General features: G+C 38.7%; 1 protein-coding gene across 1 annotated transcript; it reads left to right on the top strand.

Annotated features, from left to right (window-relative positions):
* Positions 1–3,311: 3,311 nt before the first annotated feature.
* LOC126328317 (alpha-protein kinase 1-like) lies at positions 3,312–11,838 on the top strand (the record flags this gene model as incomplete). Its single annotated transcript, XM_049996019.1, has 3 exons — positions 3,312–3,420; positions 5,323–5,638; positions 11,050–11,838. Coding segments are annotated over 3 exons (1,199 nt in total), but the record flags the coding sequence as incomplete, so codon positions are not given.
* Between the last annotated feature and the right edge of the window lie 2,314 nt (positions 11,839–14,152).

The raw sequence follows: 14,152 nt of genomic DNA, 5'->3' as shown, positions 1-14,152 counted from the left end.
CACACGCGAGACAGATCATATGGACACTGCCATCATTTAAACTGCTAAAATTTTGTGATGTATTCATAATGTATTTTAACCTTGCTGAACCACTGATTTTAGTTTAAGTATCTGTGACCATACACACAATACTTGTATTAATTCAGTGTGAGTGTACAAATTTTATTCAAATGTAATAAATGTGCCAGATGCTTCGTGCTGGCATATCAATAAAATTACTTTTACCAAACCACTATTTCATTATGTGGCACAGCATGTAAACTTTGATGATCGCTGTAACTGATGCAGACAGGCACATGGTGGTGCATTTGATATTTAAGGCAGACGTGGTAAGATTTTATATTTTTTCTTAGAGTTTTAATCTCATAATTAGCCATGCATCATTCCCTCCTCCTTTTGCAGGACCCACTTGTCTCTTTCAGGTTCTGTGGGCACACTGCCATGATATCATTACAGAACATAGCTAGAGATTAGATTTTTATAGCTTGTGGAGACATTGGAAATTCAGTAATTGTTGTTGCACATCTTTAGAGGTACAAAGACTACTGATATTTGGCCAATGAATATAATCTCTATAAGTTCAACAGTTTTATGCACTTGTCAGAAATGAAGACACAAAAATTGAAGTGGGTACACTGTTGGAAATCGTAAAGCATTTTCAATTGTTTGTTTGCCATTCAAAATCCTGGAAAAAAGTGTAAAATTAATTGCACTTGTATGTTAGCCTACAAGGCACATAGTCAGTTGAGATAACATTTGCTAAATAATATAACTGGAGACCATAATGTCCCGTCCATATTCTGCTGAATATTACGGGTCAATTGTCATATTGAATAAATGTCCTGGTTTTCCTGCAGAAACAGTAACGCCATGGTGCCGCTAACAGGTGCATCACAGTGTGCAAGTGAAGTATTGCAGCAACTGGGAGAACATATTCCAAAGTTGAAGTACTCGAGAAAGTAAGATTCTTGTTTGCAAAATGTTTAAATTGCACTCAAATTCATCATTCAATTCTGGCAGTGTATTGTCAAAAAAGCAGTGTCATGTCCCGCTGTAATGAAATTCTGCCAACAGTTTGACTGAGGCCGTACAAATGTGGGTGATTTTGATCAGGATGGAAGGCCATAGACATAACCACAAACGGCTATGTCTAGGCAATCAACAAACTGATTTGTGGCAATCACAGATTTTCTGAAGATGAGAACATTCACACAATAATTCTCAAATTGCTCCATGATCAAGGAGCAAATTTCTCTCATTGAGGAGTTGAAAGAGTGGTTGAACTTTCCGACTGTTGTTTATGGAAACTGTGTGGCTGGTTACAAAAAAATTGTAATGTACCTGTGCCACTTTGCAGCATACAATAAAATTTGTAACTTACTTTTTGATTTGGTAACAGCATGTGCCACCTGGGGGGATTGTAGATGCACTGTTATGGTTTAAATATTGTCTGCCAACAGGTAGAATAGTGGCGCTTAGCTGCCTGAGTGCCATCTGTGTCTACCGTTTAATAGGGAATGCCCACAGTCAGAAGACTCATTATGATGGAAACATGTGAAGCAAGCAGGCAACCATGCCACGGAGACGCACTCGTGCTTCCTAGAGCCAACTGAGTTACTTCAAAAAGGATCAAAACTTCAAAAAGGATCAAATTATGACCTCCTGTGTGGAGAGATGGTCCTTTCAGAGAATTGCCACACAAGTTGGACATGCTGTATCAGTTGTACATTGACGTTGGTATCATTGGTCGCACGAACGTTCTCAAACCTTTACATGAGGTTCTGGACATACACGCAGCACACACACACTCCAGGATCATCGTATTCTAAGTGCACTGGTGGCAGATCGTACAACTACCATAGCGTAGATAAGGGGCTTGTGAGCCAATTGTTGAGAAATAGTGATTAGTGGTGGGACTATGGGCGTGGACACATCTAGCCCATCTTCCACTAACATCACAGCGTAGACTACACGACTCGACTGGTGCTGTCAGAGGATCGCTGGAAGACAGTATGGTGCGCCGCAGTCTTCAGCGATGAAAACCGATTCTGCCTGCATGCAAGTAATGGTCATGTGCATGTACGACGTAGACCTGGTGAGCACTGTTTCTTAGAGTGCATTTGTCCAAGACACACTGGCCACCCTAGACATTACGTCTAGAACTCTTACTCGCCTTTGATATCTGTGAAGGGGATGTTAACCAGTGCTTGTATGTGCAGAACATTGAGAGACCATTTCTGTTGCCGTTCTTGCAACAGGAAGGTGATGTGTTGTTCCAACAGGGTAATGCACATCCACACAATGATTGTCAGACTCCAGTGTACTCTGCAAGATGTACAGCAACTACCTTGGTCAACATTATTTCCAGACTAGCATGCGTGGGATATGTTAGGATGAGAAGCCATCTGTGTGACTCGTCAAACAATAACTCTTGTAGAACTATGTATCCCAGAATAGTATTAGCCATATGTATTAACAGTGAAAAGTGAACACTGCACTGCAGGAATTTGTTGCTCTGCGTCCCAGCACTTCATGATGAAAAGCAATTAGCATAGGCCCTAACCATGCAGTTTCTAATTATGGGTAATTATTTTACGTTGTACACTATATATGAATTGCAGTGCTATAAGGGGTGTTCCAAAAGTTTTAGTGCGAAGGCTGTACAGTCCAAAATCAGTATGTGAATCAGGCAAAATCACTATGAGTATTGAGACTATCACCCCACAAATGCACTTGGTTGAAGGTACTGATTTGGTAAAACACCACGTCCTGCTGTGTACAGACGTTTGCAACTGCTTGCTGCACATCCTTGTCCATCAGGCATCATCGACCCTTCAAAGCCTTTTTTAAGGGATTAAATGCAAGAGAATCACGTGGTGAGAGATCAAGACTGTAGAGCGGGTGCTAGAGCGTCTCCCACTTGAGCTGGTGTAACTTTTGCATTACAAAACATTGAAGCAGCAGCACCCCTTGTCACACACCATTCCACATCGTTAGTTTTAGGCAGACAGACTCTCCCTTACAGTGTCTTCCTTCTCCAGTGTATGTCTACCAGTGTTTGTCCTTTGGCAGCCAAGAAAAGAATAACAGCGCGTTGGCCTTGTTTGGTGCATATGGTAATAATGTCTCTATAATTCATGTTTCCACATTTGCTGTACACATGTTGGTAACCACCTGTATTATTAAAACCACCATTTTAACTTTCCTTTATTTTTTATTAGTCCAGCCTCAAAACTATTTGGACTGACACAGTAATCTGCACTTAATCTTATGTCTGATTTCAAGTTCCTAATTACAGTTTCTTGTTGCAGCCAAACTACATGCATTATTGAATAATAGTGGGCCACCTCAGCAGCCTCCTCTGTCAAAACCGTCCTTGCCTTGGGAGGTCAATGATGAATCCCTGTCTGAAGAGTCCAGGTGAATCTGTTGTTTTTTCTCAACTAGTGCTTTACTTTAAAATAGAAAGAAACTTCCACATGAGAAAAATATATTGAAAACAAAGATTCCAAAACATACCAAGCGGGAAAGCGCCAGTAGATAGGCACAATAAATGAAACGCACAAACACACAAACAGAATTTCGAGCTTTCGCAACCAGCGGCTGCTTCGTCAGGAAAGAGGGAAGGAAAAGGAAAGATGAAAGGATGTGGGTTTTAAGGGAGACGGTAAGGAGTCTTCCAATCCCGGGAGCGGAAAGACTTACCTTGGGGGGGGGGGGGGGGGGGGGGGGAAGGCTAGGTATATACTCGCGCGCACACACACAGACTGTGCGTGTGTTTGTGCGTTTCATTTATTGTGCCTATCTACCGGCGCTTTCCCGCTTGGTAAGTCTTGGAATATAAAGAAACTTCCACATGGGAAAAATATATTAAAACAAAGATTCGAAGACTTACCAAGCGGGAAAGCGCCGGCAGACAGGCACATGAACAAAACACACAAACACACACACAGAATTACTAGCTTTCGCAACCGATGGTTGCTTCTTCAGGAAGGAGAGGGAAAGACGAAAGGATGTGGGTTTTAAGGGAGAGGGTAAGGGGTCATTCCAATCCCGGGAGCGGAAAGACTTCCCTTAGGGGAGAAAAAGACAGGTGTACACTCTCTCGCGCGCGCGCACACACACACACACACACACACACACACACACACACACACACACACACACACACACAAACACAAACACACACACACACACACACACATCCATGCGCACATACACAGACACAAGCAGACATATTTAAAGGCAAAGAGTAAGGGCAGAGATGTCAGTCGAGGCGGAAGTACAGAGGCAAAGAAGTTGTTGAAAGACTAATTTCAAGTTGCCGCCACTCATACCTCACCTGTCTTTCAACAACTTCTTTGCCTCTGTACTTCCGCCTCGACTGACATCTCTGCCCTTACTCTTTGCCTTTAAATATGTCTGCTTGTGTCTGTGTATGTGCGGATGGATATGTGTGTGTGTGTGTGTGTGTGTGTGTGTGTGTGTGTGTGTGTGTGTGTGTGTGTGTGTGTGCGCGCGAGTGTACACCTGTCTTTTTCTCCCCTAAGGGAAGTCTTTCCGCTCCCGGGATTGGAATGACCCCTTACCCTCTCCCTTGAAACCCACATCCTTTCGACTTTCCCCTCTCCTTCCTGAAGAAGCAACCATCAGTTGCGAAAGCTAGTAATTCTGTGTGTGTGTTTGTGTGTGTGTTTTGTTCATGTGCCTGTCTGCCGGCACTTTCCCGCTTGGTCAGTCTTGGAATCTTTGTTTTTAATATATTTTTCCCATGTGGAAGTTTCTATATATATATAATATGTGTGCATAAATGGAAGAGTTGACTTATAGTTAATGCCCCTTCACATTAAACATCATGTATGAGCAGTAGCAATGTGAAACAAGCTTAACATGTGTGGTGGTTCTACTATAGATAGCTTGAGGTGTGGTGTTACAGTAAGTGGTTGTTTTATTATTGACACAAAAATTGAGCTATGAGAGGAAAAAGTCCTGAGTTTAAAGTAGCATGCAGTCATGTAAGCTTTGTCAGTAGTATATTACACCATTGTGGTAATAACTATGTTAATGTTAGCAATAGGCACTTGTGGGTCCCAAGATGTGAAGATGGTGGAGTTGTAACCTCGTCAGACTACAGTAGCATTATATGTTTTACACTTCAGCTACATACTTCACCCATCTTTTCATGTGTACAGTTTGGTTACTATCTCTCTCTCTCTCTCTCTCTCTCTCTCTCTCTCTCTCTCTCTCTCTCTCTCTCTACATATGCTGCCTGCACAGAAAATTTTGTTCATTGGCTTCACTATTAAGTTCTCCTTTTTCCAGGAGGTCAACACCAGTGGCACCAGTTACATTGCAGCCTCCTCCAGCACATCAGCAGGCTACTAGAGTTCTATCAATTCCATTTGATCTGAAGTGCCATCCCAGTTCCAAAAACACAGGAACCACAGTGATACCAGGCACTTCAAGTACGCTAACACCAATAGATTTGTCATCGGGTGTTACAAAACAGGTCCCAGCTGACAATGCATCCAATAATGAGATACTTAATGAAGTACAGGATTTCTCGATGCCTTCAAAGAATAAACAGAAGAGCAAGTTGGATGATATGTTAGGCAAATTAATGAAGAAAAATAACTGTGTAAGTTAAAAAGTTTTGAACTGTGTATGAAAGTAGGGTGTTGAAGTACATTGCGTAACCCTTAGCAATTTTAGTCACGAAAGGTTACTAAGATACATTATGGTCCTATATCTCGATCAAAATAACAAAGTAATTCACGTTGGTCTGCTCACGCAATGTGACTGCAGCAGCAACAGCAGTTCGTTCTGTTCTGGATATATTTATTGACTCGCAGTGAAGTGCAGTACTGGGTTTCTTTCGTAGGTCGGTAACAGTCTTACAAATTTTCTGCACACTTCCACAACTAGTTCATGACATTATGTGACATTAGTGGATGCAAACATCATCTGCAACTCACTGTGGCATCTGGCACCAGAGGTAGCAGAGGCAATGTGACAGTTGTGAACAGAACAGAAAGCATTAGCAAGACCATTTTCTGATTGGTTGTTGCTGTATTAGCTGTCTGTCAAACAACTAGCCCTCATCACTTTGTTAATTTGACAGAGATATAAGATGGAACAGTGTGGCCAATAATGGTTTGCAGACTGAGGACTGATACCTTAATGACAACTGTTTCCTGTTGACACTTTTCCTGTTAGAATATTATGATATCAAATGAGACTCTATGAAATGGTTCATGTGTATCTCTGTAATTTACAAAAAATGATGTGATTTACACAGTTAAATGCCTTTGACTGAATACTTGTTATAATTGTAATCTGTAATTTATTGCCTAATGACTTAGGTACGTATTCACTTTACCTATAAGTAGCCTTTTTAATAAGGGACTTGCATTTAAAAATCCAAACTATAAATTTGACAATTAATTATTTATTGTCAGGTGATTAAGAAGTAACATTTTGTAAAAAAAGTTTGAGAAACACAGCAAGAGCAAAAATGGATAGAAGTTGATAATTGTTATCCTCTCTCTTCTACAGTGGTTACTATTAAAGTTGTTTCATTCAATTAGGAAATGTTTTTGTGATAAATGTCCAAGTAACTTAAGGTGTTATTAATCTTGGAGGAATTTTCTGATATTTATTATAACTGCTAGAATTTTTGTTTGTTGTTTAAATATATATTAAAATTTTGTGGTTCTTCAGTAGTGACGCGGGATCATATTTGCATTACTGAAGTACGACGAGGGAATATCCTTGTGCATTCCAGGGCAACATTTACTGATTGTTACAAACCTGTCATATCAGTAACAGATACGAATTGCTCATTAAATATCTTGCCATACTTGCATACATCCATTAGCAGTGAACTGTTTAATATTAAAGATTTCTGGTTTTGTAGCTGACTCCTTCCTTTCTTTCTGTCTAATTTGTATTGTTTTTATTTTGGTGCCTGATGTTGCTATAACCTCATAATCCATTTGCATCCGTGTCTGGATTACTTTAGTTGCTATTCTGCAGTATGCCTTGTAAAGAACTGCAGTTTCAACATTAAAGCTGTTCGTTCCTGACAGATACAGTTTCCTTTTAGGCCTAAAAGAGACCATTATTTCTCAAAGAATCATATGTCCTTGAACTCTGATTTTGCAATGTGGCAAGCCATTGACTGTTGGTGTGGTGCAATGATTTTGTTCATTGAAGATACTGTGGATGTTTTTGAGCTCTGTTCTACCCTAGTTGGAAAAGCCCTCCTGAAACACTGTTCACCAAATGCTGGTGCCTGCACTGAGAGAAGGTGTTCTGGCCAATATGAAGTACATATCATCTGATTTATCAAAAAATATTTGGTGAAAAAATTTGATTTTTGCACATCTTACAGTCTGATATATTTGATTGATAAAAAAGTAATTTATTTTCGTGATCTGTCAGACTTACTGCACGACATCAAATTAAGTAAAATATAGCTTGAAATTTTAAAGAGTTTGCAGTGGTAAAACACATAGTGTAAACCTTGCATTATGGTTCATTTTAAGCTCATAAATTGCGGTCAGTGAAATGTAGATAAGATATCTCAATTTTAATTAAAACTGACAGCAGAAGGAGATCTCATTTCTATCTCAAGGTATTGGGAAAGTGTTAAGTAAACCAATAGAGGTTCAGTATGATTCATGAATAGGGTAAAACTTCCAGCAATAGCTGTCTACACAGTTTTTATTATGAAATTTCACTTACCTCATATGTATCCAGAATTTAGAACTATTCTTGTAAGTGACATAGTGCTAGAGATTCCAGCCTTGTTTGTGTGCCTGTGGACGACTAAAGCCTGTACGGTACAGTAAGTTGTTTCCTTTGCTCACAAATTATTTACATCCTACATCAACTTCTTGTAAATAAATGTAAACATCATAAAATCGATGAAATAGGTTTCTCAGGCACACCAAAATGTTTCAGCATGAAGGCCAAATTCACCCATTGCTTTGTTCTTTGTGGTATTGACCATTGCACACAAACATTTCTTCTTGTCGATGTTTCACCAACGTGTATGCCTAGCAGTTTCAATATTTTCCTGTCACTAATATGAAGTATTTAAAATTGGTAATCGTGCACACTGCCAAAGCAATGGGAAGAATAAATTTAAGTTGATAGCATAAAATATATTAGAGAATCGAGTGCTAGGTAAAGTCTGAAAATGATATCCTGCAAAAACATGAATAGTTTTAAAAATCTGTGATGTTCGTACTTAAAAGTATTGGGAGAGAGAGTAGGACAGGATTAGGCTACCTTTACCTTTTGAGCTGCTTTGTTTGGATACATGGATCCTTAAACAAAATGCACTGAACTATTCAATTTCCAGAACTTCATTATTACAGCACAAAAGCAGGCATCCCACGAATGTGTACATTGGCATTCTGAGCAATTCGTAATGATATTTACTGTTACCAAAATAACTAAAAATTCTTACAACGCATACAGTGGTAGTACATGTGTACAGTTTGTCTAGGAAACAATCATTTTAAGTAACTGTAATCGTTTCAGAACAGGGCTGGTGGAACTAAATAAATGACTCAAAGTAGGCACTATACTACTTAGATCAGCAAGCTTTAAACAGTCCTTAGGCTCACCATTAACACTGCAGTGGTATACTATGCTCAATGAATTAAATTTGGCAGCACACAATTTTGCACTTACAGATAACATTGCATCAACCCATATAATTTAGCAAACAATAGACATTTTTTAAAAATTAGCCATTAATCAATGAAATGGTGGACAAAGTTCGCCACATCTGTTCAGACCCAGTAGTTAGTAAACACAAGTGGCATGTTGTACTAAGAAAATACAAATAGGTACACTAGCTAGGAGCACTAAAGCTAACAATTGAAAGTCAGTTAAGAGCACAAGCTCACATTAATTAACAAATTTAAAAGGCAGTTTTAAAGCAATAATTTTTAATCAATAAAATTATGGACCTAGTCTGTTGAAATTAAATAGGGAGGTTTAATAAGAAACAGCAACCAGATTAGGTGCTACTAAAAGAAAGCATCATGCTTTCCAACTAAGGGTCCCAACCACCTAACATTGGCAAATATAAACCTGAAATTTTTAAACTTGGTAAGGTCAGATCTATAGAATAGCAGATAAGTCCTTGGCAACTAATTAAGGCCCTCTGGCAGTTAACACTAGTCCAGTTTAGTAGTAGTAAACTATGTAGCAGCTATTCAAGCTAAGGGTAATAGCCGACGTAGATTAACAATTGAAAATAACTCCTTAAAACAGTAACCTAAATTAACCAATTCTAAAGGCAATTTTTAAAGAGTAACAGCTAACCAAGATAGTAGTACATGTAGTCCTTTACCTAGAGTTGGGCAATGAACGGTAGTCAATATTGTGGTAGCAAAATTTTTAAACAGTTTGAACAATGGCTTTGGCCCACAAAATTAACAAATTTAAATAACATTTATTTCTTTTTAGAACATTGGTAATATATTAGTTAGTGAAGGACTTAGTACTGAATAATTAGTCAGACAATCTTGGCAACAAACAACCAGAAATGATGACAAAATCTCTTGTACTGAACCAATAGTTTCTAGTAAATAAACATTGCAATAAAAATATTCTTCACATGCCGAGAATTCTTTGACAGTATGCATCGTCTTAATCAAATGCACACTACTCACAGTTAACTGCACCCTCAGCAGCCATACCAAGTGGTGGAAATAATAAATGGCTATTAGATAAACATTGTGCCATCGGCTGAGCAATGAGAGGCATGAGTGCATGTCAACAAGAATATGATATGCCAGCCACTAATGGGCCAGCACACTTTCTTACAAAAACAGATCTTACACAGCACCTTGACCCACATTTTTCTTAAAGCATGAAATATTAAATAAACAACTCTCCTCATGGTCATTTCCCACAACTGGCTGTGGCCACTTTCACCCAAATGGCCGACTTCATGCTGTCGCTAGCCTTGGTGCAGTGCAAAAGGGACTAGGTACAAACACACCTGAAAAAATAGCTCTGGACAGACATGTACACAGAACGTGATTCCAAACAGAGCACCATCTGCGGGCTCCACATCTTTTGTCCACATCCTCAAGCCGAGTGCCTGCTGACTTGCACTGCCTAAATTCTTTACCCTTGCGCAGCGCACGCTCCCTCTAAGTCCCAGCCACACAGCACTCTCTCTACGTGCATATCAAGTATGACTGAATGTGCATTTAAACTATTTTCTAAATGCAATAAGTGTATAGGCAGTGCCATAATGCATGCAAGAAATATAATACTCACTATTCGTGTTGTTCTCCTACTACTGCCTCTGCAAAGAGCATTTTCCTGATGCTTTCATACTTCTAATTTTATTTAGAAATTAGTAAATTACTTTGAAAAATAGATATGTGTAAATGCAGAAATGAAATAATTATTTCTACAAGGCACTAATAAAATTTTTTTGTAATACCAGCCGCAAGATGATGCCTGACCTCGCTGTCTGTGACATGATGTTACTTCTTCTTCAATAGTAGTCAGACGTACTTGGTCACAGCACTATATTTCCAGAAGAAGGGAGCATATAGCTGCAGTTACAGTCATGTACCTCTCTTTTTTTTTTACTGTAATGGATAAGATGGAATTTCAATAAGAACTCACTGGGAAACATAGTCCACCCCCCCCCCTTTTTCCCTCCACACGCGCACACATACACACACACACACGCGCACGCGCGCACACACACACACACACACACACACACACACACACACACACACACACACACAAGTACATTTGTTTTTGAGTAAAGCATAATTCAGTATCACATTACGTCTCATTTCTTTAGTTTTGCAAATTTTTTTATACTGTCCGTATTCTCATTCTATGAAATATTCTGATTTTTGTTCCTTTCTGTTCGTACTGGGAAATAATTATTTCATTATGCTTAAGTTTCCCATATTTTGCAAAGTATTATTATTTTGCTCTTTTTTAGTGTGTCCCTAGCATATTATTTTCAAATATATTATGAATTCTTCTTTTCAGCCTGCTGAGGAGCCAATTGTTGGAAAGGAGAAAAAACGGCGTAAGCTAGATGAAATTGTACTAGGTTTATCTGCTGCAAAGGAACAGAAGTCACTGTTCTCAGACATTAAGAAAACAAATCAATGCATGACATCAATTAGTCCTAGTGTCACAGTTACCCCAGCATCAATAAATTCATCAGTTTCTGCAACATCTGGATCAGCATCTACAAAGCCATTCACGATTACTGTAACATCTGTGCCTTCGCCTGCGCCGTCAAGTTCTTGTCGCAGTTCGCTAAGTGCTCTCCCTCCATTGCCTACACCAAAGGAAAGTTTTTCGTCATTTCTTGCTCATGCAGAGCAGCAGAATCTCTTACTGAAGAAACAGCAGTCATCACAGTCCCAGTCTCTACTGCAACACCAGCAGCAGCAGATTCAGCAGCAGCAGCAGCAGCAACAACAACAACAACAGCAACAACAGCAGCAGCAGCAGCAGCAGCAACAACAACAACAACATCAACAGCAGCAGCAACATCAACAACAACAACAACAACAACAACAACAACAACAACAACATCAGCAACAACATCAGCAGCCATCACAGTTACCAACACAACCACCAGCATCAATGCCACATGTCAATCAGCAAAGAAAAACATATGAATCAATGATAGCTGATCTTAGCAAAATGGCTGACTTTTCTTCAAAGATCAGTTCATATTCTCATGAAGCAAAGGTTAGTATTTTCAACATTTATTTCTTTGTGTATGCTTTATATATTATTGTAATGTGATAGAACGTAAAATGTTAAGACTAGAGGGCCTTTGTTCTTTACTAAAGAGTACCTAGTGTATTGCAGTGTAGTGTTTCCAGCAGGCACTACCCAAGAGCAGATATTAATGCACACACAGGGTATTCAGAAATTCCCTTTACATAATTTTTGAATAGGAACCCTTTTCTGGAAATATGATGTGACAACCCTTCAGAGTTACAGGCACTGTAGGTATACAGGGTGATTTCTTCATGGTGTTACAAACTTTCAAGAATGATGGAGATAGATAAATGTATTGATTTGAGGTAAGCGTCACTAGTTCAGAAACAAGACTCAAAAGTTACAAGTGAAAATAATTCTGATACCTCTGACAGTGGAATACATGTTATGAACAGTTGTTGCTTAGGATGTAGAGTATGCAACTTTCAGAGATTGTAGTATAGACTAAAACAATAAAAAAAAGTCTAGTTAATTTGGGCTCTAAAATGCATGTCTAAGGCGCTATGAACACTTAGTCACCTTCGCTAGTGTGAAACACATCTCCCATATTGATTACTCTCAGCTCTTAAGGTACACACTTTAACGCCCATTTTTACTCAACATTTTTGGACCATATTACCACCTCTGAAAGTTGTGTAGCCTACAGTCATAGCAACAGCGGTACCTTACATGTATTCAACTGTCAGAGGCATGAGAACAGTTTTCGCTTATAACTTTTGACTCTGTTGTTTCTACACAGGGTCCTCAACCTTAGTGATATATTTATCATTCTACACCATCCTTAAAAGTTTGTAACATTACCACAGAATCACCTTGTATATACATACATTTGCAGGTGACAACACTTATAACTTGAACACTCTATAGTATTGTTGGATGATGTTTCTGAACATGGGTTCCTATTCAAAATATTATGTAGACACTCCCCTCTTAAAGTCCTAGATGTTGTAACAGGAATTTCTTAGCAACCTGTTTACTTAGCAGTCCATACTAATGATTATTTTAAATTATGCTTGGAGCCTTTATCATTGGCTTTCAGCATTTGTGTAGTTTTCAGCGCCAGTATTTCTGTAGTTGAGTACAACAAAGGAATAACTTAGTAATGGAGCCACAGCAGAAAACAAATCATCATAGTGTCACAGTTCCCTCAATATTAATGACTGTAACCATGTTCTTTAAGTTAGGATGGTCCTCAGATCCTCTGAACATTGAATGTAAATTACTCAGCAACCTCTTTGTGCATTTGAGTGTTATTAATTTGTACTGTCTGGTTAATTCTGCAATAAATGTGTGTTTCACCTGCCAACACCATATTTGCAGATAACACTATCTTCTAGTTAGTACAAGACCTTTTGCACCACTCTTTTAATGGTACTGACCAGTGTGGCAATCTGATACCAAACTCCTCTCCCTTTTGGTTACAATTACAACAAATGATCAATTATTTCATTGTTTGCTCCATACAGCTTGAGATAATCCACTTAAGACAGGTGACTTATTATGTAAATGAAGTTTTCTATTCTCATATTTAATTACATACCCCATATTGGTGAATTTAATTGGTTTAACAGTGGATTTATACATAATTTCAAGAATGAAATGAATGACATTCTCTTGTGAAGCCGATAACAAATATCATGTAATAATACCAGTGCTTTCTTTCAATTCTGCTTGTCTTACATCTGGAAGAGCCACTACTTCTGGGTACACAAAACTCTGTTGATATTATCCTGTGGAGCGAATTGCAATAGCGCCACAGTATGCTAAAAGGTGTTGATCCCAAGTAAGTAGGGATTACCTCTCAGTTCATTGTAATTCAGCATTTGAGCCTATCTTTTGGATGTGTGGTGATATTAATGGCCGTATTCCTGCATCTGATCAAATTGTCATTACTTTCACTCTGAGATTCAGGATTTATTATCGAGGTTGACTATTCTGGATCCACAGTCTTTTGTTTCAGGAGAGCCAAGTATGGGTCTTAACTGCACTTACTGGTGTTGAGCAAGGAAAAGCTGATACTTACAGTTAGTCAGTATTGCACATAACTTACTCAAGTTGATACATCTTCTCAGTGAAAGATATTAATCCCTTTTTCCTTGAGCTCTCAATACTACTTATTACTTAATAATAATAATAATAATAGTTGTTGTTGTTGTTGTTGTTGTTGTTCCATGCAAAACATTCATAACTACTTGTTCTTGTTGTTCTACCTCATTCATTCACTAAAGGCTCTCTTGCGTTCTTCATTCCACTTTGCCTTTTGGGCTTTAGGTACTGTTTTCTCTTACATCACTTCCCACGTGTACACCTTGTGTCCATGACATCCGTTGTATCTACCTGAGCTCTTTCT

The sequence above is a fragment of the Schistocerca gregaria genome, unplaced genomic scaffold, assembly GCF_023897955.1.
Source record: "Schistocerca gregaria isolate iqSchGreg1 unplaced genomic scaffold, iqSchGreg1.2 ptg001116l, whole genome shotgun sequence".
NCBI classification, from domain to species: Eukaryota; Metazoa; Arthropoda; class Insecta; order Orthoptera; family Acrididae; genus Schistocerca; species Schistocerca gregaria.
The sequence above is the reverse complement of the archived record's forward strand: the minus strand, read 5'-3'. Positions and strand labels throughout refer to the sequence as shown.